The following is a 21,701-nucleotide window of genomic DNA, read 5'->3' on the forward strand; positions in this document are numbered from 1 at the left end:
TTAATTTAGATACAGCTTTTCTTAAAAAATATAGTAGTATTCTGGTCCATCCTCTTACCAATCTGGTTAATATCTCCATTAGATCAGGGCAATTTCCAGACGGGTGGAAAAATGCTCTAGTAATACCGATTTTTAAATCAGGAGATGACAAAATGTCTTGTAATTATAGACCTATCAGTCTTCTTCCAGTATTGTCTAAGGTTTTAGAGAAGATTGTCTCAGGACAACTTGTGCACTATCTTGAGACAAACCAGTATCTGAGTCCTCTGCAATTTGGATTCAGGCACAACCATTCCACAGAATCCGCTACTTGTTAATTAACTGAAAACATTAAACAATCACTTGATAAGGGAAATGTAGTTGGTGCAGTATTTTTAGATTTAAAAAGGGCATTTGACACAGTAAATCACAACACCTTAATTTCAAAATTAGCTAAGTTCAATTTATCCAAACAGTCATTGTGCTGGTTCGATTCATATTTAAAAGGCCGTGAACAGTGTGTTGTGATTAATAATGTGAGATCCACTTTTCTTAAAATCAAAACAGGGATTCCTCAAGGCACGATCTTGGGACCCATACTCTTCAGTCTCTACATTAATGACTTGCCAGATGTAGTATGTCCAGATATAGGTCTACAGATGTATGCATATGACACAGTGGTATATGCATCTGGTAATAACTATATTTCTGTGGCTGACAAACTAAATGCTAACTTAGAAAAAATATCATCTTGGCTGACCTCATCTTGTTTAACCTTAAACACCAAAAAAACAAACTCTCTGTCTGCTTTTCAATTAAAAAACTACCTCTAACACAACTTTTGAACGTAAAAATTAATGGGGAACTTATTGAACAAGTACCTGAAGTGAAGTACCTCGGAATAATTTTGGACTATCAGTTGAACTTTAAAAGTCATATTAAGAAAATCTGTAAAACTATTAAGGCCAACTTGAGCTGTTTTATGATGATAAGAAACTGCTTGACTCTTGACTGTGCTTTTATTTTTTTTAATTCTATGATTCTAACACGCATATCTTATGGCTTAACCACATGGTCTCAAGCTCATCAGTCATCAATCAAAACCATAGAGTGTCTTTATAACCGTGCCTTGAAAGTTTTGGACAAGAAGAGAATAAGGTACCATCACTGCCAAATTCAACGCAAATATAAGATTTTGAGTTTTGCTAATTTTATTTCCTTGCATCTGGTTAAACTGGTCTTCAAATGCTTGAATGACGCTGCTCCACCACCGCTTTGCAAAACAATAACAAGACAGCAAAGTACTAGATCAATCACCCGTTCAGTGTCAAAAGGCAACTGTAGGATCCCTTTTCGAAGAACATCATTTGCCCAGGCTGCTTTTTCAGTTAAAGGGGCAAAATTATGGAATTCTTTGCCAGACCATTTGAAATGTATCCCAACATTAGCCTCCTTAAAAAAAAATACAAAATCGTGGTTAATTCAGGAACAATATTGCTCTCATACTTAGTATTTATACTTTGCTATCTCTGTATATTTCCTGTCCTTTTTTATTTAATTTCCTTTTTCTTTTTTTTATTATTGTAATTTTCTTCTCATCTTTTTAATAATGTTAAACTGTATTTTTTTATCAAAAAGCCCTACTAGGGACAAGTGTCGTGAATTAGCTTTAGCTAAAAACACTATGATACATACATCAGATGACTGTTAAAGTTGATCTATGTTATTTGTGTCTGTCCCTATCTAAATAAACTGTTAAAAAAAATAAAATAATAATAATATAATAAATCATATATTACATAAAAATCATATTATAACAAAATATAGCCAATTAAGCAAAATTTAACACATTTTATAATAGTTATTATGATTTTTATATGATATAATATTAAGTATAATTAATATTCATGAATCATGAACAATTAGACCAGGGACATTTCTTAAGATAGTAACGGAATCTAATAGTAATTCAGTGTACATTGTCGATTCTTTGTAATTATTTGCCAGCTTTTAAAACGGTTCATCTAAAATTGTCTTTCTTAAAATGGCATTTTACGGGCCAAACATGCTCCCTGTCAAATGCGGAGCATGTTTGTTGTATATGCTCAAATTATGAATGTGAGAACAGACATGCTGGTTTTCAAAAGCTCTTATTGTATCATGCGGCCATTACTTTAGATGCACTTATTAAAGAATAATTAAGATGAACGTCTCCAATCGAGCACAAACATGACCCTCATTTGAAATTGAACTTGAAATTGGATTAGATGTCTTTCAATGTGCGTAACGTTCAGTATGAATTCATCTCTAAAGGGCTGCTTGAGCCAGCATGTCTGCCTCAGAGGCATGGTCCCATTGTACGAGCAGGTAAATGATTATGGATTTTAGTGTCCGGACTCAGATTTAGACAATTACGGCTGACGCGGTGAGCTGAATAGATATTAGGCTCAATGTCTGCTGAAGATGTATGAAAGCCCCGGTCCTATTTCAGTCAAGGAGAATGAGATGAATGCTGATGGTTTTTTTTAGAGTTTATTTGACTTATCCTTTCAAGATAATGTATGTAGCATCACTTTATCAATCACAGCGGGTTTAATTTAGTCCTTTAGCTATCCCATAATGTTTTGAACTGTTATGAACCTCTTTCTGCATCATTTGCCTGCTGCAGTTTTAGGATGATATTGTGTCATCACAGTTAGATATTTAATGTGACGGTTAAATGATTACTGCCCTTTTTGAATTGCATTTGCAAACACATCTAATGGGATTTTATTTTTTTTCCCTCCAATAGGTAAATGGGACAGAAATTGAATATGAATTTGAAGAGATTACATTAGAGCGGGTAAGTGTCTGTCTCTCTCTCACATCCATAGATACAGGCTGTAACCGTAGGCACATATTAGGCACATGTCATATTTTATGCTCGTGTGGATTCTTCCGCCTGGTAATCCAATCATTCACAGCTTGGCTTGTGAGCATGATCTTGAAACGTATAAACATAAAACATGACCAATCACGGTACGAGTTTAGCCTGTGATTAGTAATAACTGGGAGATCGTTTGATTGAATGATGATTGCGTTTTAGTTTTGTCTAGTCATTGTGTGGGAATGCTCTCGGGAAGGGAATTTGCCTGACCAAAATATCAACCTGTCAATTCTGTACTTTATCTAAAACTTTTTTTTTTAATTATGTAACTATTATTCCATAATATTTTTAATTAATACTTTTATTCAGGAAGGATGCATAAATTGATCAAATGACAGTAAAGACATGAGTACATAATGGTACATACGATTTCTATTACAAATAAAAGTAATAAACGTTATTCTATAAACAAAGAATTCCCCCCAAAAAATATTAGGCAGCGCAACTGTTTTTAACATTAATAATAATACTAAATTATGGAAGCCACAGAATAAAAAAAAAAGTAATTGCGACTTTTTATTTCACAAATAAAAAATCTGACCTTATTTATCAGAATTGTGAGGTATAAACTCGCAATTGCGAGAAAAAAAGTCAGAATTGCGAGTTTATACCTCACAAATCTTTTTTTGTGATTTTGTAACATTGATTATTACAAAATATAACAAAATAATTAGTTACATTTTGTAATTTTTTGATTTTCACATGATATATTAGTTGTATATATAATGGATATATATTTTATGAATTATTATATTCTAATAATTATTATAATGAATACTTTTATACATCAATGTAATTTCATTAAGTATAATGATTGTTTTATATTTATTATAATCTATATTTGCACTTTTAAACACATGATAAATTTAATTTAACTACAAATTAGATGCTGATCTTACTCTTTAACCATGAATATATGTAGTTATTAAAATGTCTCGAAATTATTTATGTATTTATTTATTTCTACCCTAATATATTACATTTCCATATATATTATACGTACATATTTATAAATGCATTGTTGTTCATTAAGAATGCCTTTGTAATGCATTATATATACAAGCTCCATAGAAAGTAATACTGAAGATTTAATTCATCACTGAAGTCTCTTAATTGGGCCACTCTATGTGCTTTATTTACAAGTGAAAGCCTGGGGTGCACAGTGGAGGCAGTGTGAGAGAAAGAGAGAGTGAATTAGACGGCTGCAGATGACATACTGGCAGCTGCAATCGGATCCACATGACTAGACACAGAGCACGGACAATAGCAAAGGTCAACTAGACCAGAGGGAACACAGATTTGTCCGACCCTGGAGCCGTGAGGCGGAGAGTGTATGTTCGAGGCTCTCTCTGCAGACTCAACTGAGATTACATGTTGGAAAATTGGATGCAAACTTAAGCGATAACTCTGCTGCAAGGGCCTGATCTGTTATTGTCACTTATCTCTTTCTCTCACTCACATATCCTAGTATTGCCTTTTCGTATTTACCATGACTTTACATTTGCTATTCTATAAAGCAGATCCAAAATAGCCAGGGAAGATCTCAGCAAAGATTAATTCTCCTCACAATCCACTTTGAAGCTTAAAAGCCTGTGTGTTAACCTGAGGCAGCGCCCTGGAGAGTTCCATCATAAACACGTCATTTCAAAATATTAGCCTGTTAGTCTATTTATGTCTCAGAGATGTTAAAAGTGGCTCTAGCCCACGGTTGCGACAGGTTTTGATTTGTGAGTTTGCGCTGCTCAGAGGCAATTGCCGTGCCAAACTGTAAACACTGATGAGTCATGGGTAGCAAAGTGCACCTCTTACAAAAATAACGCTACGAGTCTCTCTTTCTGTTCAGTCTGTTTTGGTTCTGTTATTCAGGCTCTTTTCACTGAGGCAAAAGACTAATAAAGGGCCTTTACATCTTTCATATTGCTGTGTGTGTGTGTCCTCAGGGAAACTCAGGGTTGGGGTTTAGTATAGCGGGTGGAACAGATAACCCTCACATCGGTGATGATCCCGGGATCTTCATCACGAAGATCATCCCTGGGGGAGCGGCGGCTGAAGACGGCAGACTCAGGTGGGTCGGTGTTTCGTTACACACTTGTGTGCTTGCATTTGTTGCGTACCATTCAAGGCTTAATGTTAATATAAAATCAAAATTGACACTACAGAGTTTCTGCGGGTCTTAAAAAGTCCTAAAACCCTTACACAAATTAAGACCTTAAAAATGTCTTAATTCTGGCATGAAATGTTGCATGCATTGTAAAAAAAAATACATGTCACCTCAGTATTTTAATAAAATTATGTGAGTTTATGACTAAAACAAGAACAATTTTCTGTGTCAATGAGTTATGGAAACTTCCCTTTGAATTAAGTTTATTATTTTTTTTGGCCCACTGGTAGATATTTGTTCTTCTTTTAATCATAAACTCACTTCTTTTTGATCCAATGCTTTTTTCCCTAGATATTTACGTTTAAAGAACACATTGACATATTGAGTTATCTTCCATTTATTCCTTAAATTTTCTTTACTTGGTCTTAAAAAAGGCCTTTAAAAAGTCTTAAATGTACTGTCATATAACCTGCAGAAACCCTGTACACATTCTCTTAATACAAACTCATATTTGTATGCTAAAAATATAATAAATATTCTTAAAAAAAATAAAGGCTCTTTATTGGCATCTGTATTTTCTTGAAGGTCCTTTAACATTCATGAAACCTTTCCATTGCATAAAAGGTTCTTTATAGTGGAAAACGTTTCTTTAGATTATTAAAAAAAAAAAAAAATCAAAGAAAGAAAGAAAAAAATTGGTTCTTTTAAGACCTGAACACTGAAAGGTTCTTTGGGGGAACATGAAATGATTCTTCTATGGCATTGCTGCGGAAAACCCCCTTTTGGAACCTTTATTTCTAGTGTATGTAATGCAAACAGGATTATATGTTCAGAAGAGTGGACAGTTTCATGGTGAATTGAACATTTTTAATGTATTGATGAATTGTCAGAGGAAATAAAACTGTTTCTTACTAAGATGAAGATAAATTCAGTAGATCACTAGGCAATTTTCTTTTTCGAGACATAATGATCTCGCTTATTGCTCTGGCTTCGTAGAGCAATCTCTTTCTCTATTCCTCCCTTGCTCTCTTTCCTTCCCCTCTCTTTCCCTCTCCCGGCTGTAAATGATTGAACCCGGGTTGTTCATCACAGTCCTAATGTCTCTCTGGAGAGCTCAAGTACCTGAAGTTTTCTGCTGACTGCCACACACTCTGACCGCGAGGTACTTTAAAAAATTTACCATCTGCGAGGTCTGAGGTGAATTGTGTGGATATAACGAATAGACCTGACCAAATCACTCTCGGATAATGTCAATCTTCTACAGGGTAAAAACAAACAAGTATGCATTATACATTTTATGTATAAAATAAATAAAAAAATTATATTTTCCTGAATTTGTGTGCATTACTTTTTAAACGAACATGATATTTTCATGAAAACCATTCAGGAAGGAAAAGTTGTAAATGAGTAAAATGAAATTAAAGGGATAATTCAGCCCAAAAAAATGTAAGTTATGTCATTATTTACTGCATGACTTTGAGAAACAAGATATTTTTTAGAAATGCCTGTGGGTTTTTATTTGTTGGTTTTTTTTTTGTCCATACAACGAAAATCAATATGCAACAATACTATTTGACTATCAACATTCTTAAAAAAAAAATATTATTTTGTGTTCCACAAAAGAAAAAAGTCATGCAGGTTTGTAAAAACATGAGAGTAAATGATGTCAGAATTTTCATTTTTGGGTGAAACACACACTTTGGGTGAGCCTATTTGCTTGATGACTCCTGCTTCTCATAGTTTTATACTGACAAAAAGGCCCTTGTTATCTCAGGAAAAACAGGGCCTCAACAATATCTCAACCCTTGCTCAGATTTTTCAAAAGTCTTAGTTGAATTTGAATATATATATATATATATATATATATATATATATATATATATATATATATATATATATTAATCAAATTCTGCAGAGCAATGTCTGCATTCATTTAACATTTTACAGTAGTTTAATTGATATTGGTGAGCTGAGGAGTTTCTATTCCTTGCTGGATTTGTTTGAGATTCATGTAAGGGCCGACCAGGAGTTGGTTGAGAGGGTTGTTTTATTAGAGGGAAGCGTAATTAGATTGTGCTGGAGAGATAGCAGATCTTCCTGTGTTTTGTATGCATGTGTGTGCGGCGCCCCGAACAGCAGCTGCATGTGACAGCCCCTTCTGAGCCTTTCACCCTGCTCTGCTCCATGACTTGGCTGTTTTCTTTTATCCTCTGTCTCTCAGTCAGGTCTGTCAGGGCTTTGAGCATCACCAATCCTTCTCTTGCTGCTTCTCACCTGGCAAGTTGCGCCACTCCAGCGTTCTATATTCTGCAAACGTCTTTCCATTCCCCTTTCCCATCCACCACATATGCTGCATTCTCTCTTTTAAAAGAGTAAGACACTTTGAACGTTCACCAATAAGCTGTGATAGATTTATGGTGAGTTGGAGGTGAACGCCATTTAGAGAAGCAATTACATTGTGTAGGGTTTTTTGGGGGGGGGGGGCTGCCCTTGTTTGACTTTGGGAGTGTTGGAAGCTGAACGGGCTCCAGATAAATCATTCAGGCTTTAAAGATGTGTGGAGCAAAGAAACAGGAAGCTGCATCAAAGATTCTAGATTGGATGTAGCACACGTATGATCAGGCTTTATAGAGTTGGACAGGGATCAGTGACAGGGAAAAACCATTAAAACTACAAACTGCTAATGTTCAACAAAATATAGATGCTTAGTTAGAATTTCTGTAAATTTAGATAAAAAATATATATTAGTGTATTACACACAATTAAAATGTTTGACAATCAAGTATTTTATATATTATTACATATTACATTTCACAATATTACCGTTTTTTCTGTTTTTTTATCATTTATAATTAGGGTTGGGTACCGAAACTCGGTGCCAATAGGGAACCGGTTCCGACTTAAACGGTAGTAACCAGACCGAATAAGAAAGAAAATTTCGGTGCCTGATTTCGGTGCCTAACTTCAAGCGCACACACACGCACACACATACACACAAGGTCTCTCGCTCTCTCTCTCTCCACCGTGCGTGTGCTACACAGTTTGGAGCACAGTTTCTTCTGTCTCGCATGCGCGCTCTTTCCCATTCCTCTCATACCGGGAATTGAGAAAAATGCATGTTTTGTGCGCTGTTTGGGGCTGTACACATCGCCACACAATTGAAAACAGCTTTCGAGGAATTACCTTTCACAAGCAAGACTGAACCTTTGTTTTTGGTTGTATTTGGTCATGATTTAATTAGTAATAGTAACGTTCAGAGGATACATTTAAAAATACTACTGTTATTGTGTCACGAAATGTAGTTTTAATAGTTTTTCAGTCGACAATGTAGTTGTTTAAAGCTCAAATATGTTGTTTGTTTATAAAGATAGCGTCTATTTAAAAATCACAGAAAATGCTTTTTCCACAATAAGAAAACTTAAATTATATCTCAGTATGGGGGGTCTTCACCATTCTTATCCAAGAATAAAAAGCCAGATACATGACAAGCCTGAGCTTAATTGACCATTCTTTATTAAAAAAAATTTTTTTTACAAGTCTAACTATCGAGATTTTAAATAACTAGAGATGGAACTTTTTGTACACCACATACAAACCACTGAAATCGGTTGATAAATGTAAAAACAGTTTGTTTTTATCCAGAAAAAACGCAGCTCCCCCGTTTACTTACATTTGTTCACAGCGCAGTCTTGTCCTCCGCAAAATGGCGGACCCGTTGACGTATCGCAGCAACGTTCCAAAGGGGCCAATAGGGCGTCTATGTATTTATTATGTCTATGGTCAGAACGCCCTCTGGGTGTGCCGATAGTCTGAATCCCATATAGAATCAAGCCAATTCATTGGCTGATGGCGCCGCATCGACGCACTTACGTCGTCATACTATGCTGTCGCGCGCGCGCCATCTGCTCCTCAGATTTCTCTGCCGAAAAAGGAAGCTGGTCGGCACCGCGAGGAGCTTGGCTGCGTCCCGTTCCCTATTGAGAGATATGTTACACCAACCAGAGATGTTCTCTTTCATAGGTTCACTCAACGCTGCGTAGCTAAGAAGCAGTGGATTTGTATTTGTAGGCTGCTGTATCACGTGCCGTTTGAACTGACGCGCTACAGCGATCTGTCACATTTCAAAGAGCCAAAACGTTATTTATTGTGTGAATCTCGTAAAAATATTGACAGAATCTGACAGCTGTGGATTTGTTCCATATCAAAAGTAACCTTCTCTGTCTTGTCTGTCAGTGTCCTCTTTGTCCGCGATTTTTCTGTGTGAAAAGGGTCATTTGCGTGAGTCTCACGGTCAATGCGTGAGAGTTGGCAGCTCTGCCTGCTAGTAATCTCTATTAATCTCCAGTATTATTACATTGTTTGATACAATATTGTTTCATTTGATATTATGTAAATATGAATTTTTATTTTATATTGGTTTTATTATTACCATATGTTACTTGTATTTATATTGTTTAAAGATTTAAGTTAATATTGTGTCCAGTTTGGCCCTGTAAATTAAAGGGTATTATTTTTTGATAAAGTGTGTGCGGTTTCATTTTCTTAAGTACCGATTTAAGAACCGTTTAAGCACCGGAACCGTTTAAAAAATACCGAGTAGGTACTGGAATCGGATAAAACCCAAACGATACCCAACCCTATTTATAATTGAGCTGTGGAACATTATTCAGCTTTATAGTTACTCTGTTGCATATATATATATATAGCATATACATATGTGTGTTCATGGTTTAGTTTCAGTGTGTGTTCTTGTGTTTGCTGGGTCTCAGCTGCTCTATGTGAGCATGCCCCAGGAGGCGGCTGTCCTTGGACCACAGGCGGCCATGATCTGGAACTCTGCAGGAGGCTCACCACACACCGAGGACTCCAGAAAACTCACTTCTTGCTTTTATTTGTCTCCGCAGAGTGAATGACTGTATTTTGCGTGTGAACGAATCAGATGTCTCAGAGGTGTCTCACAGTAAGGCAGTAGAGGCTCTGAAAGCGGCCGGATCGATCGTGAGGCTCTATGTGCGCAGGAGGAGACCAATGCTGGAGACCGTCACCGAAATCAAACTCATAAAAGGACCAAAAGGTTTCAAATTTACAATTACCTTAAAACCCATCTGTTACCTAAGCTGTTTGTCACCGTTCACATTAGGGATGTGTCACAGTTGTCGGCTGTTCTACAAAAAAAATACTATTTACTATTTTACTATACAATACTATTTTAGTATTGTTTATTCGTAGGTGTGCACAGCCACGGCTCATCTGTAAGGGCAGGCGGTGTAGTGTCCCACCAAAAATATTCATCCAAAACATAGACCTCTATATAAACTGAATCAATAATAAATTGTAAGTGTGTTCAGCATTCTGCAACAAATATTCTTCAGATTTTCTAGATTACTTTAAGACGTAAAGTGAGCGGGATATATTAAAATTTAACTTCGGCAGGCATGTATTATGATACTATGCGAGGCAGAGAGTGCCTCTTTGTTTTATGTTTGTTTTGACAATAAAAATGGCTTTCTTTTCCTCACCGGAATTCCTCCACAACTCGTAATATTTTAAAACAACACTCTGAGGCAATAAATACTACATTAAGGCAATTCTAAGATGTTGTGTGTATTTAAAGCCTGTCAATCAAAATTAGAGCGCCACCCTCAGGCTGAATAATGCAAGGACACTAGACCTCTGCCAAAAGTGTGTCTGCATGTTCAGCAATTAGAATATAAAGCTTACAAAATGTTTATCATAAACTAGCGTGAAGATCCATAATCTGCCCTACCTAAATTTACGATCAGAAGCCGCTACTGGTTGCTGGGGGTTTTTCTGCTGTTATAAAAGAAAATAGGCTGTTACTCATGTACACATTCACATCTAGGATGCGAAAACAAATGGAAAACAAATCAAGATTTGAAACTCCACTGAGCCTGAGAGTTATCACGTCCTCTTTTGTTGGTTGTTGTTTGGGTGGAGCAATAAACAGAACTATATCCTGAGAAAGACACTGCTTTGATGCATTATTCAGAGTGCATAGAGGAAGACGCATCACACACACAGCAGCACTTACACAAATTTGGAGAAAAAGCTTCGGGCACCATAGACACTCTGAATCCAAAACACCATTAACGCATTGTACAACACTTGTTTTCTCCTCTAGGAAACTAAGGAACTAGATTGTGCTTAAGGAAAGTTTATACTTTTTGCTCTAAGAGTGTTTTGAGTACAGTCCTTTCTTAAAATCCCATAGGGCTCGGCTTCAGTATTGCAGGTGGTGTGGGAAACCAGCACATCCCCGGTGATAACAGCATTTATGTCACTAAAATCATTGATGGGGGCGCTGCGCAGAAAGACGGACGGTTACAAGTTGGAGACAGACTGCTTATGGTAGGTCTCATTGACCTCTGATATTTATTTTATTACTTTATTTTATTTTATTCGTTTAAATTTAAATTAAAACATTTTGAATTTCATTTGTATAGTTTAATTGTATTTAATTTTCATTTAATAGTTTAATTTAGTTAAATTACTGACCAAACACATAGAAGCAGCCCTCAGAGATGTTTGGGAACGAGCTGCATCCATAGTTGGGTGATTACATTCCTGAAGTTTCGCTCTAGTGTCAGTGTCAAACTCCATTGCTTTTAATCCAGGTTTTTTTTTAAAACTCTTTAAGACTGAGTTTGATTTAATTAGCAAGATCAGTGCTCTGTGTAATCCACTGGGCAGGACACATTTGGCACCGCTGATTCGCCATTGACCACTAGAGCGTAACCGTTTACGTAACTCTGGATTGCCCTCTTAACACTTCCTGCTTGTTTTCTCTTTCGCCCAGGTGAATAACTACACTCTGGAAGAGGTGACCCATGAAGAAGCAGTGGCCATATTGAAGAACACGTCAGATGTAGTATACCTGAAGGTTGGGAAACCCACTAGTGTCTATCTCTCAGACCCCTATGGGCCGCCTGATATCACACACTGTGAGTTATTCTTACCACATTTCACACTTCATTATGTAATACATATGCTTAATGCTTTAGAATTTTTGAAAGTAATCTGGAAATGTTTATTTTTTAGTCATTCAAGCTATCGATTTATTGGTTGTTATATTGATTGGCATTGTGGTGAACCAATTTATACTATAATATACTCTTTCTCTCTCTCTTTATGTGTCTCTACAGCATTCTCACCCGCAATGGAAAATCATATCTCTTCCCCCGGTAATAACGGCACTCTGGAATATAAGTCCAGTCTTCCGCCCATCTCCCCCGGCCGATATTCCCCCCTGCCCAAGCACTTGCTGGGGGAAGAGGACATTAACAGGTTGGATGGTTTTTCCTTCCTACGGTAATTCCCTCCCTCTCTACCAGATGCCACTGCCCACAGGTAGACTGTGTAGCCCCCTTCCCCCATGTGTCCTGTGGAAAATCCGAAAGACAATCAAGCAGCGTCATCACACCTAGTGATGGGATTGTTTTGGGATTTACTGTCCCATCCTTACTCCCTCCCGTCCTGTTAGTTCTGTACTGTTTTATGTTCCTGGATTTTTTGTGGTCCATGTTTGTTGTGAATGTACAGAATAACATAGGCTCTATCTACATTTTTGTACTATGTTATGACATGTTTACCATACTGCATGATTTGTAAGCGAACGTGTACATCACATAATCAGCTCAATATGTATGGCTTTTCTGATGTAGTAAACTTGCTCGGTAGTTCACCTGGTACAGCATTGCAATTGTGATGCGGAGCACTCGGGTACGACTCCCGTGTAACACAAGTCATGATAAAAGAGCTCAATGCATTTTATCTCACCTTTGCTTTTGTTAAGACTAGCGTGGTAGGTGGTATGTTAGTTCTAAACATAAATAGAGCTTTAACCTTTTAGTGCCATTTCATTTCTGAACTGCTGCAATGCGTACAACAAACAACGTTATAAAAGGTTGCCAGATTCACGTTCATCTGTTTCAGATCAAACTGAATTTTTTTAGCTCTGTTATCATTTCATTTAGAAAATTACGTGAATCGTGCAAGAAGCAATGCAATATCATTTGGCAAAAATGACGGAACAGGCACATTTTTCAAATGATCCTGGGTTTGTACAGAGTATCATAGAGACTTAATAGTGGGCTTATTTTTATTTGAGTCAATAAGAAACCACCTAAAACACTCTATCAATCATGTAGAACACCTTAGCAACCACACATGGCGCATGATTTTATTACCAAATAAAAGCAGAATATAATGTTTCAAACTGAAATCTGTGATGATATCAGTGTGTGTCGACAGCATGAGCTTCTTTTTGTGCGCTGGCTTGCTTTTAAGGATGTTTTGGGAGACATATGTTCAGGACAGTTAGGGCTGGGAATGTGTTTGGTTCACTGCAATGCAACCTGAATACTGAGCATCATCCCTGGAGTTTTCTGGAAAAGAAAACTAAATTGCACAGTCAGAGCTGAATCTGTGGACTTGTCGAAGTCCCTAAGAACTTTGAATTCAGAATAGCAAAAAAAAGTCAGACAGACTTCGGTTTTGATTATCTTGTCATGCCCTCTTTCTGCCGGCTGGCTTCTTGATGTGTTCATGGGCCCTGTGGTTGTTTTGGGCCTCTGAGGCTGTTGATGGCAGTTCTAATGGAATTCTGGGATTCTGGTTTAGCTACAACACATCTGTGAGGCAACAGCCCCAAATGCTGTCAAGCAACCATCGCTAGACATAAGTGTCTAGCGATGGTTGCTTGACAGGATTTGGGGCTGTTGCTTCTCGTACACGTGTTGAACATGTTGTAGCTAAACCAGAATCCCAGAATTCCACTAGCCTTATTGTCTTAAAGCCATGTTCACCATAATAAGCTTCATCTAGTCTGAAAGTCATTACTAAATAAATACCCAAGTTCAACCTGCCACTATAATATCTCAAATATGTTTTACTTTTAACGGACGGTGTTGTTAATGTCTCCCACTGTGGAACACAGTTGATGGCACCCTGCTGTGAAAAATTCCCAGTTTCTCCATAAATGCTAAACGTGCATGCAAACATGCGTGCCTAACAAAGGGTGTGACCTTTCTTTGAGGTGAGTGAGATTAAAACCCCTCCGGGGGTAAGAGGTTTACATGGTCCCTGTGTTTGAGGAAGCATAAGCCCTTCTGGAAGTTCAGCTCCCTTCATCTTCACTGTGTTTTCCACTGGAGAATTAAGCACTCTGAGATAATCAAAGGTCTGGATGAAGATTATAATATGGAATGGCAGAATGCTGTAGCCACTAATATTTATTTTAAGTTCAGAGGCTCGGAAATTGATTGCGAGTGAAATACGGAATGGGGCGTTTCATGTGGATTGGCATAATAAATCTGAACTTATGTTATGGCTCACAAGTTGAATAATTAATTAGGTGTGACATTAGGCAGATGTTCAAGTGGGGAGGGTGAACATGATTTTGTTCATGTGTGTGTCATCTTGGTTTAGGGGCAATGGAGTGTGCAGATGTAGTGTGTCTAGGAGTTTGTTATGTTGCAATAATCGGTGAAGCACAGCATAAGACCCCCATTGCATTATGGGAGCATACAAATGCACACACACACATACACCATAATATTATACACCAAATGTTAAAAACAGTTCCAAATACTTTACATCTGTGAGGCTTTAGGACAGCAAAACTACACACACACACACACACACACACACACACACACACACACACACACACACATCCTAGTCGTTCAATCATCATGAATAATACAGCTTCAGAAGTAGACCATTCCATACTCACATCATGTACATACACACTCAGCAGTGTTACCAAGGGTCAGTACTCAATTATTACTAAGCTCACCTTTAATGAACAGGACATTCATAATTATTAGATGTGTAGTCAGGAAGTTCTTATGAATTATGTAGTTCAGCAAACTGCTGTGTGGTCGCTGACCTTAAAAGGATAGTTCACCCCAAAAAATCACCCTCAACTTGTTCCAAACCTGTATGAATTTCTTTTTTCTGCCGAACACAAAAGAAGAAATTTTGAAGAATGTCGGTAACCAAACCGTTGATGGGCCCCATTGACCTTCATAGTATTTGTTTCCCATACTATGGAAGTCATTGGGAAGTCATCAACTGTCATCAGCTGTTTGGTTAACCACATTCTTCAAAATATCTTCTTTTGTGTTCAGCAGAGGAAATAAATTCATACAGGTTTGAAACAACTTGAGGGCGAGTAAATGATGACAGCATTTTCATTTTTGGGTGAACTATCCCTTTAAGGACCAGTTTAAATCCGAGGAACTGTTGTTGCATGGTTATGTGTGTATGTGTAGGTATGCACAATGTGATGTACCAAAGTAGGACACGTTATTGCATCACAATCCTTCTTGGTCATTGAAAGACAATCAACCATTGTACAATCATAGTTTTAATTTTTACCTTAAAGGGATACTCCACCCAAAAATGAAAGTTCTGTCATCATTTACTCACCCTCAAGTTGTTGCAAACCTGTATGAGTTTCTTTCTTCTGCTGAACACAAAGGAAGATGTTTTGAAGAACGACTGGAACCAAACAGTTGTTTGGCACCATTGACTCCCATAGTAGAAAAAAAAAATACAATGGAAGTCAATGGTCCCAAAGTTCCAATCGTTCTTCAAAATATCTTCCTTTGTGTTCAGCAGAAGAAAGAAACTCATACAGGTTTGCAACAACTTGAGGGTGAGTAAATGATGACAGAATTTTCATTTTTGGGTGGAGTATCCCTTTAAGGACCAGTTTAAATCCGAGGAACTGTTGTTGCATGGTTATGTGTGTATGTGTAGGTATGCACAATGTGATGTACCAAAGTAGGACACGTTATTGCATCACAATCCTTCTTGGTCATTGAAAGACAATCAACCATTGTACAATCATAGTTTTAATTTTTACCTTAAAGGGATACTCCACCCAAAAATGAAAGTTCTGTCATCATTTACTCACCCTCAAGTTGTTGCAAACCTGTATGAGTTTCTTTCTTCTGCTGAACACAAAGGAAGATGTTTTGAAGAACGACTGGAACCAAACAGTTGTTTGGCACCATTGACTCCCATAGTAGAAAAAAAAAATACAATGGAAGTCAATGGTCCCAAAGTTCCAATCGTTCTTCAAAATATCTTCCTTTGTGTTCAGCAGAAGAAAGAAACTCATACAGGTTTGCAACAACTTGAGGGTGAGTAAATGATGACAGAATTTTCATTTTTGGGTGGAGTATCCCTTTAAGGACCAGTTTAAATCCGAGGAACTGTTGTTGCATGGTTATGTGTGTATGTGTAGGTATGCACAATGTGATGTACCAAAGTAGGACACGTTATTGCATCACAATCCTTCTTGGTCATTGAAAGACAATCAACCATTGTACAATCATAGTTTTAATTTTTACCTTAAAGGGATACTCCACCCAAAAATGAAAGTTCTGTCATCATTTACTCACCCTCAAGTTGTTGCAAACCTGTATGAGTTTCTTTCTTCTGCTGAACACAAAGGAAGATGTTTTGAAGAACGACTGGAACCAAACAGTTGTTTGGCACCATTGACTCCCATAGTAGAAAAAAAAAATACAATGGAAGTCAATGGTCCCAAAGTTCCAATCGTTCTTCAAAATATCTTCCTTTGTGTTCAGCAGAAGAAAGAAACTCATACAGGTTTGCAACAACTTGAGGGTGAGTAAATGATGACAGAATTTTCATTTTTGGGTGGAGTATCCCTTTAAAACAGTTTTTCTCAACATTTTCGATTCCAAGGCCGCCCTAAACTTTTGAATTGTAGTGTATTATTACTTTAATATTTTTTTTAGACATATTGCAACCCACTTGTAAGTTAGCCGAGGCCCCCTAGTGGGCTCCCTGGTTCTAAACCTACCCCTAAATTGAGACATTTATCTGTCTACATGGAATGAAACATTTCAGGTGTTGATGTTTAATGCACAGTAATGAGGAGCAGGATTTTAGACTAGTGAGATTTCACAATGGGCAGGGCTAACCAGCATAACAAATTAATGTAGTATGTGATATTGTTTCAGGACCATCAAAATATAAACCATCATTGATAATTATCCATAAACTTGCTACTCAAGTCAATCACATTAAGTTTGTGGTTCTCTATATGTAGCGTGAGTGGGTGACGCTAGCCTGTTCCTAATTCTATCTCTGTGCCCTGCTGTCAGTGTGAAGGGCCAGAGGGTTTGTGCCGTGGTTGATAATAAGGGTTTTGTCATGGTTTATTTATCCCTCTGTGACCCTGTATTAAGGGCAAGGAGAAGGGAAGTATTGCAGATGTGGAAAAATGTGCTGAAGCCAGATGCAGAGAGAGACTGAGAGAAAGGCAAGACACACTGAGGAGTAGAAGATACAACGAGAACTGTTCTAAATATAAAATGATAATGATAAAAGGGGGTTGAATGAATGGATGGTAAAAGAGTGTCTGTTAGTCATCTCTGTTTAGGACAAGTCACAAGCTAGCATCACATGATGCAGAGCGAAGAGAGAAAGCGGTCGTCACAAAAACATTCCACTCGCATTAACTTCAGTATGTCTAATGTAGCTTTGCATCTGCAATACGATCTCGCTCTCTCTTACCCGAAACCAGATGCTACAAATTAGCTCACTGAAACTTGCAGGATATGTTAGATCCTAGTGATTAGCGCACATGTTCCAGACGCATTGAGCCTTGCTGCTCATGTGGGCAATTCAGGTTTGAATCCAATCTGTGTCATGTACCGATTCCATTCCTGAAAATGTATGTCAATAAAAGTAGCAAAATAATTGATTAGGTGTATAAACATGTCTAGTTTTTCAGTAGACCGTTTGTGCATGTGTTGTATGCTACATACACTACCTTTCAAAAGTTTGGATTTATTTTAGGATTTACAAGAAGTCTCTTATGCTCACCAAGGCTACATTTATTTAATCAAAAATACAGTAAAAACTGTGATATTGTGAAATATTATCACAATTTAAAATAACCATTTTCTACTTTAATATATTTTACAATGTAATTTATTACTGTGATGAAAAGCTGAATTTTCAGCATCATTACTCTAGTCTTCAGTGTCACATGATACTTCAGAAATCATTCTAATATGTTGAGTTGGTGCTCAAGAAACATTTCTCATTATTGTCAATGTTGAAAACATTTGCACTGCTTAATATGGTTGTGGAAACTTGGATTTTTTTCAGGATTCTTGAACAGAAGTTTTAAAAGAACAGCATTTATTTTAAAATAGATTTTTTTTTTGTAATATTATAAATGTCTTTACTGTCACTTTATATCAATTTATATTTGCCCTTGCTGAATAAAAGTTTAATTTCTTATGGAGCCCAAACTTTTAAACAGTAGTAGTGTATCTGGTTTTACATTGAAATATTTTGAGTGGTTGATTAGGTATGTTTGTGTGTCAAACCCAGTTGTATTGTATTGTATAATGGGGCTTGTTGTGTTGTCATATTTGGTTTTGACCTGGATTCTGTTGGTGTCTCTTTTTTGTTTCTGCATGCTACACGTAACAAGTACTGAATACATTTCAGCTGTTTTGAATACACATTTGAACATTTTACACACTTTAGTTTCATTAAAAAACTGTCTTCATGCTAACCTATTGTCTGTTTCTGATCAGAAATCCCTCGTTAGATGAGATGGAAGGTCACAGGTTTGATTCCCAGCACTTCCAGTTGAGGTGAGCGACTTAAGTGAGCCGTCGTTTGGGTCCTGAATGTTCATTTTTGTCCTTAATGCACACGCTCTTACTTCCTGCCAGCCTTTTCTGTTTTGAGACTTTGGATTGTTTGTATAAAATAAACAGCGACGGTCAGATCTGTAATTCTGAGAGTCCAAAAGTGATTCAGAAAGAGGGAATTCATAAAAGGAATGACAGATAAAGCAAGACATCTCTGGATGTCAGTCCCTGTGGAGTCTCTTTAAACTGGCATGACAGTATTAACACAGAACAGTAAATAATTTTTTTTTTTAGTTTTGAAGATCTGAGGATGCTTAGGATGGTGAAATTGAAATGGTCAATTTTTTTTATTGCAACACTACTTATCAAAGCTAATGTATTTACAAATGTTGAACTAACTAGTTTCAGTTCCTTCCTTACTCCTTTTAACACACTTCCACTGCCATGTTTCTCACCCTTTTCTCTTTTTTTCTCTGTCTATCTTTCTCTTTCTTTCTCTCTCTCTGTTAGTGGTCGACCGATATGGGTTTTATAATGGCTGATAGTGATTCCAATATCTAGAGTAAAATTGCACATTTTAGTAGCATAAGAGATATAATACAATATACATTAAATTGGTCAGCTGTCCACTTATTTTTTAATAATATCTACTCAATATAATTTAATAATTAAAGAAAATGCATTTTTCACTGAAGACTGTTCAGAATGTCAGTATTTTTGTCTTGTTTTCTAAAACAGAAATCTAAAGAGTTTAAAAACAAGAAGAAAAACATTTCAAGATAATGTATTTTTTTAAAAGGGTGGTTGATTATGATTTCATTTTTCTAACTTTAGTTAGTGTGTACTGTTCCTGTTTGAGCATAAACAACATCTGCAAAGTTCAAAGCAAAGGGAGATATTTTCTTTTACAGAAATCACTTTTTAAGGACTACAACAAACAGGTTTTTTCCCGGGTTAGTGACATCACAAACCCCTAAATTTACATAAACCCCACCTCACAACAAAGGGCTCTATATAGCCCCTTTCACACAGAGATTCCGGAAAATACACGGATAAAGCGACCCGGGATTTGACCCGGGTTCGTTTGATTTTGCTTCATTCACACTGCCAGTGATTTGCCGGAATCAGAGAGCGCGTTCACACACAACCCGTGTATGTTCCGGAAAGACACGTGACATCGATGTGACGTGTAATGTCTCAGCAACGTGTATAGTTTGCTTATGAGCTGCGATTTCTCTCTGGAGAAACCACGCTTGTGCATTTTTTTCTCTGATTCGATCATAAACTAGCGCATTACATACCGTTTCACTAGCCTGCTTTCACTTTACTTCAGCGTCATCATTACGACACGGCATTGGTTACGGCTTTTGTTCACACAGCGCGCGTTCCGGGTCTGAACACGGCAATGTTACTAGGTCCCCAACCCGGCATCGATCCCGGCATCAGTCCCGGGTCGTGTTTGTGTTCACACAGAAGGCACTCTGGCAATTTGCCGGCAATTTGCCGGGTTCAAAGCGCTGTGTGAAAGGGGCTTATGGCTCTGCTTAGAACGAGCTGTTGAACCTCCGCCCTCTGTGCCGGGAGCAGCAGCTCATTTGCATTTAAAGGGACACACACAAAACGACGCATTTTTGCTCACCCTCAAAAAAGGACAATTTTAACATGCTATAAAAATGACCTATGGGGTATTTTTAGCTAAAATTTCACATAGCCACTCTGGGGACATCAGAGACTTATTTTACATCTTGTAAAAAGGAGCATTATACCACCCCTTTAAGTGAAAACACTGAATTAAGCACATATTCTCTGAAATCAAGTCTTAATATTGTATGCAATTTTGTTTCTCAGGTAAATTTGTCATTTTTAAATATTTATACTGGAAACCGAGTCAAAAAATACAGAACAAAATTTGACACTGGGTGCTATATCGGTCTGTATATGCTATATCGGTCTGTCACTACTCTCTATCGATCTACTTCAGCGCATTAACCCTAGCTGCTCTGCTCTCTGCCTCTCTCTTTCTCTCCCACACCAGGCCTCCAGAGCCAGTTTACAGCACTGTGAACAAACTGAGTGACCGCGCCCCCTCTCCCCGTCTCTACTCCCCCGTGGAGTTTGATAAAAGCCCCATGCACTCAATCCCCCACTTCCCTCACTATCACGTAGGCCTGCTCCCTGACTCCGAGATCACCAGGTACTGAGCACAGCGCTCTGCATGGGACGTCAATTAAAATTCTGTGGCCACATCTCACCTGCATGACCACACCCTAATTTATGCTGGCTTGCATGCCCCGCCCCATTTTAAAGTCACCTGCATGCCCCAGTTTTTGTGTACCTCGCTCTTTCCTTAGTCTTTTTTAATACATCTGCAGAGGTTTGATTCAGTGAACAGGGTTCATGTTTTGTAAGAATCATATTTTGAGAGAACCTCCAAGAAAGAAATCAAAATTAAATCAATTTTATAAGAAATACACTTCCATTCTTCCATTTCTTACTATTATCATTGTTGAAAACATTTTTGTGAAAACCAACCTTTTTTTAGGAGTCTTTGATGAATTGAGAGTTCAAAATAACAGCATATACAGTATTTGAAATAGAAATCTTCTGACATTTATAAATGTCTTTACTGGAATTTTAATGCATCCTTGCTAAAAAACATTTCTTTAAAAAAAAAAAAAAACGTACTGACCCCAAACATGAATGAGAGTGTACGTCTGATATCGGAAAAAAAAAAAGTTGCGAATGCCATTTCATGTTGGCTTTAATGAAAGAATTACGGCAGTGAGGACTGCAAATGAGCTGCTCTAACAGGTTTGCATAATTCTCATTCATTTTTATTCCTCATACTTCATCCGACAATAATGCAAAGTGCACGTAGAGGACACGAGCGTGGAGATTGATAGTTACCATGGCAGTTACCCGTGACAACAATATAACTGAATCACATCTCTGCTGCAGCTGTCCACTTACTTCCTTCCCTTCCCAGCCACTGTCAATTTGTCTGTATTTTCATTTGTTAGAC

The 21,701-nt window shown here is 37.3% G+C and overlaps 1 protein-coding gene across 37 annotated transcripts in view; it reads left to right on the forward strand.

Moving 5' to 3' along the window:
* Positions 1–21,701, forward strand: part of dlg2 (discs, large homolog 2 (Drosophila)) — a 298,249-nt gene that overhangs the window by 231,228 nt on the left and 45,320 nt on the right. For 27 of the 37 annotated variants that reach the window (XM_056240244.1, XM_056240211.1, XM_056240217.1 and 24 more), the window contains 8 exons: positions 2,771–2,821; positions 4,846–4,970; positions 9,911–10,080; positions 11,239–11,375; positions 11,824–11,968; positions 12,170–12,335; positions 18,620–18,679; positions 20,715–20,873. In XM_056240244.1, the coding sequence (XP_056096219.1) occupies positions 2,771–2,821; positions 4,846–4,970; positions 9,911–10,080; positions 11,239–11,375; positions 11,824–11,968; positions 12,170–12,335; positions 18,620–18,679; positions 20,715–20,873 (1,013 nt within the window). The remainder of the gene's footprint in view (positions 1–2,770; positions 2,822–4,845; positions 4,971–9,910; positions 10,081–11,238; positions 11,376–11,823; positions 11,969–12,169; positions 12,336–18,619; positions 18,680–20,714; positions 20,874–21,701) is intronic. The other 10 variants (XM_056240230.1, XM_056240232.1, XM_056240233.1 and 7 more) reach the window with 5 other exon arrangements.

The sequence above is a fragment of the Rhinichthys klamathensis genome, unplaced genomic scaffold, assembly GCF_029890125.1.
Source record: "Rhinichthys klamathensis goyatoka isolate OS25496 unplaced genomic scaffold, OSU_Roscu_1.1 h1tg000585l_1, whole genome shotgun sequence".
NCBI lineage: Eukaryota > Metazoa > Chordata > Actinopteri > Cypriniformes > Leuciscidae > Rhinichthys > Rhinichthys klamathensis.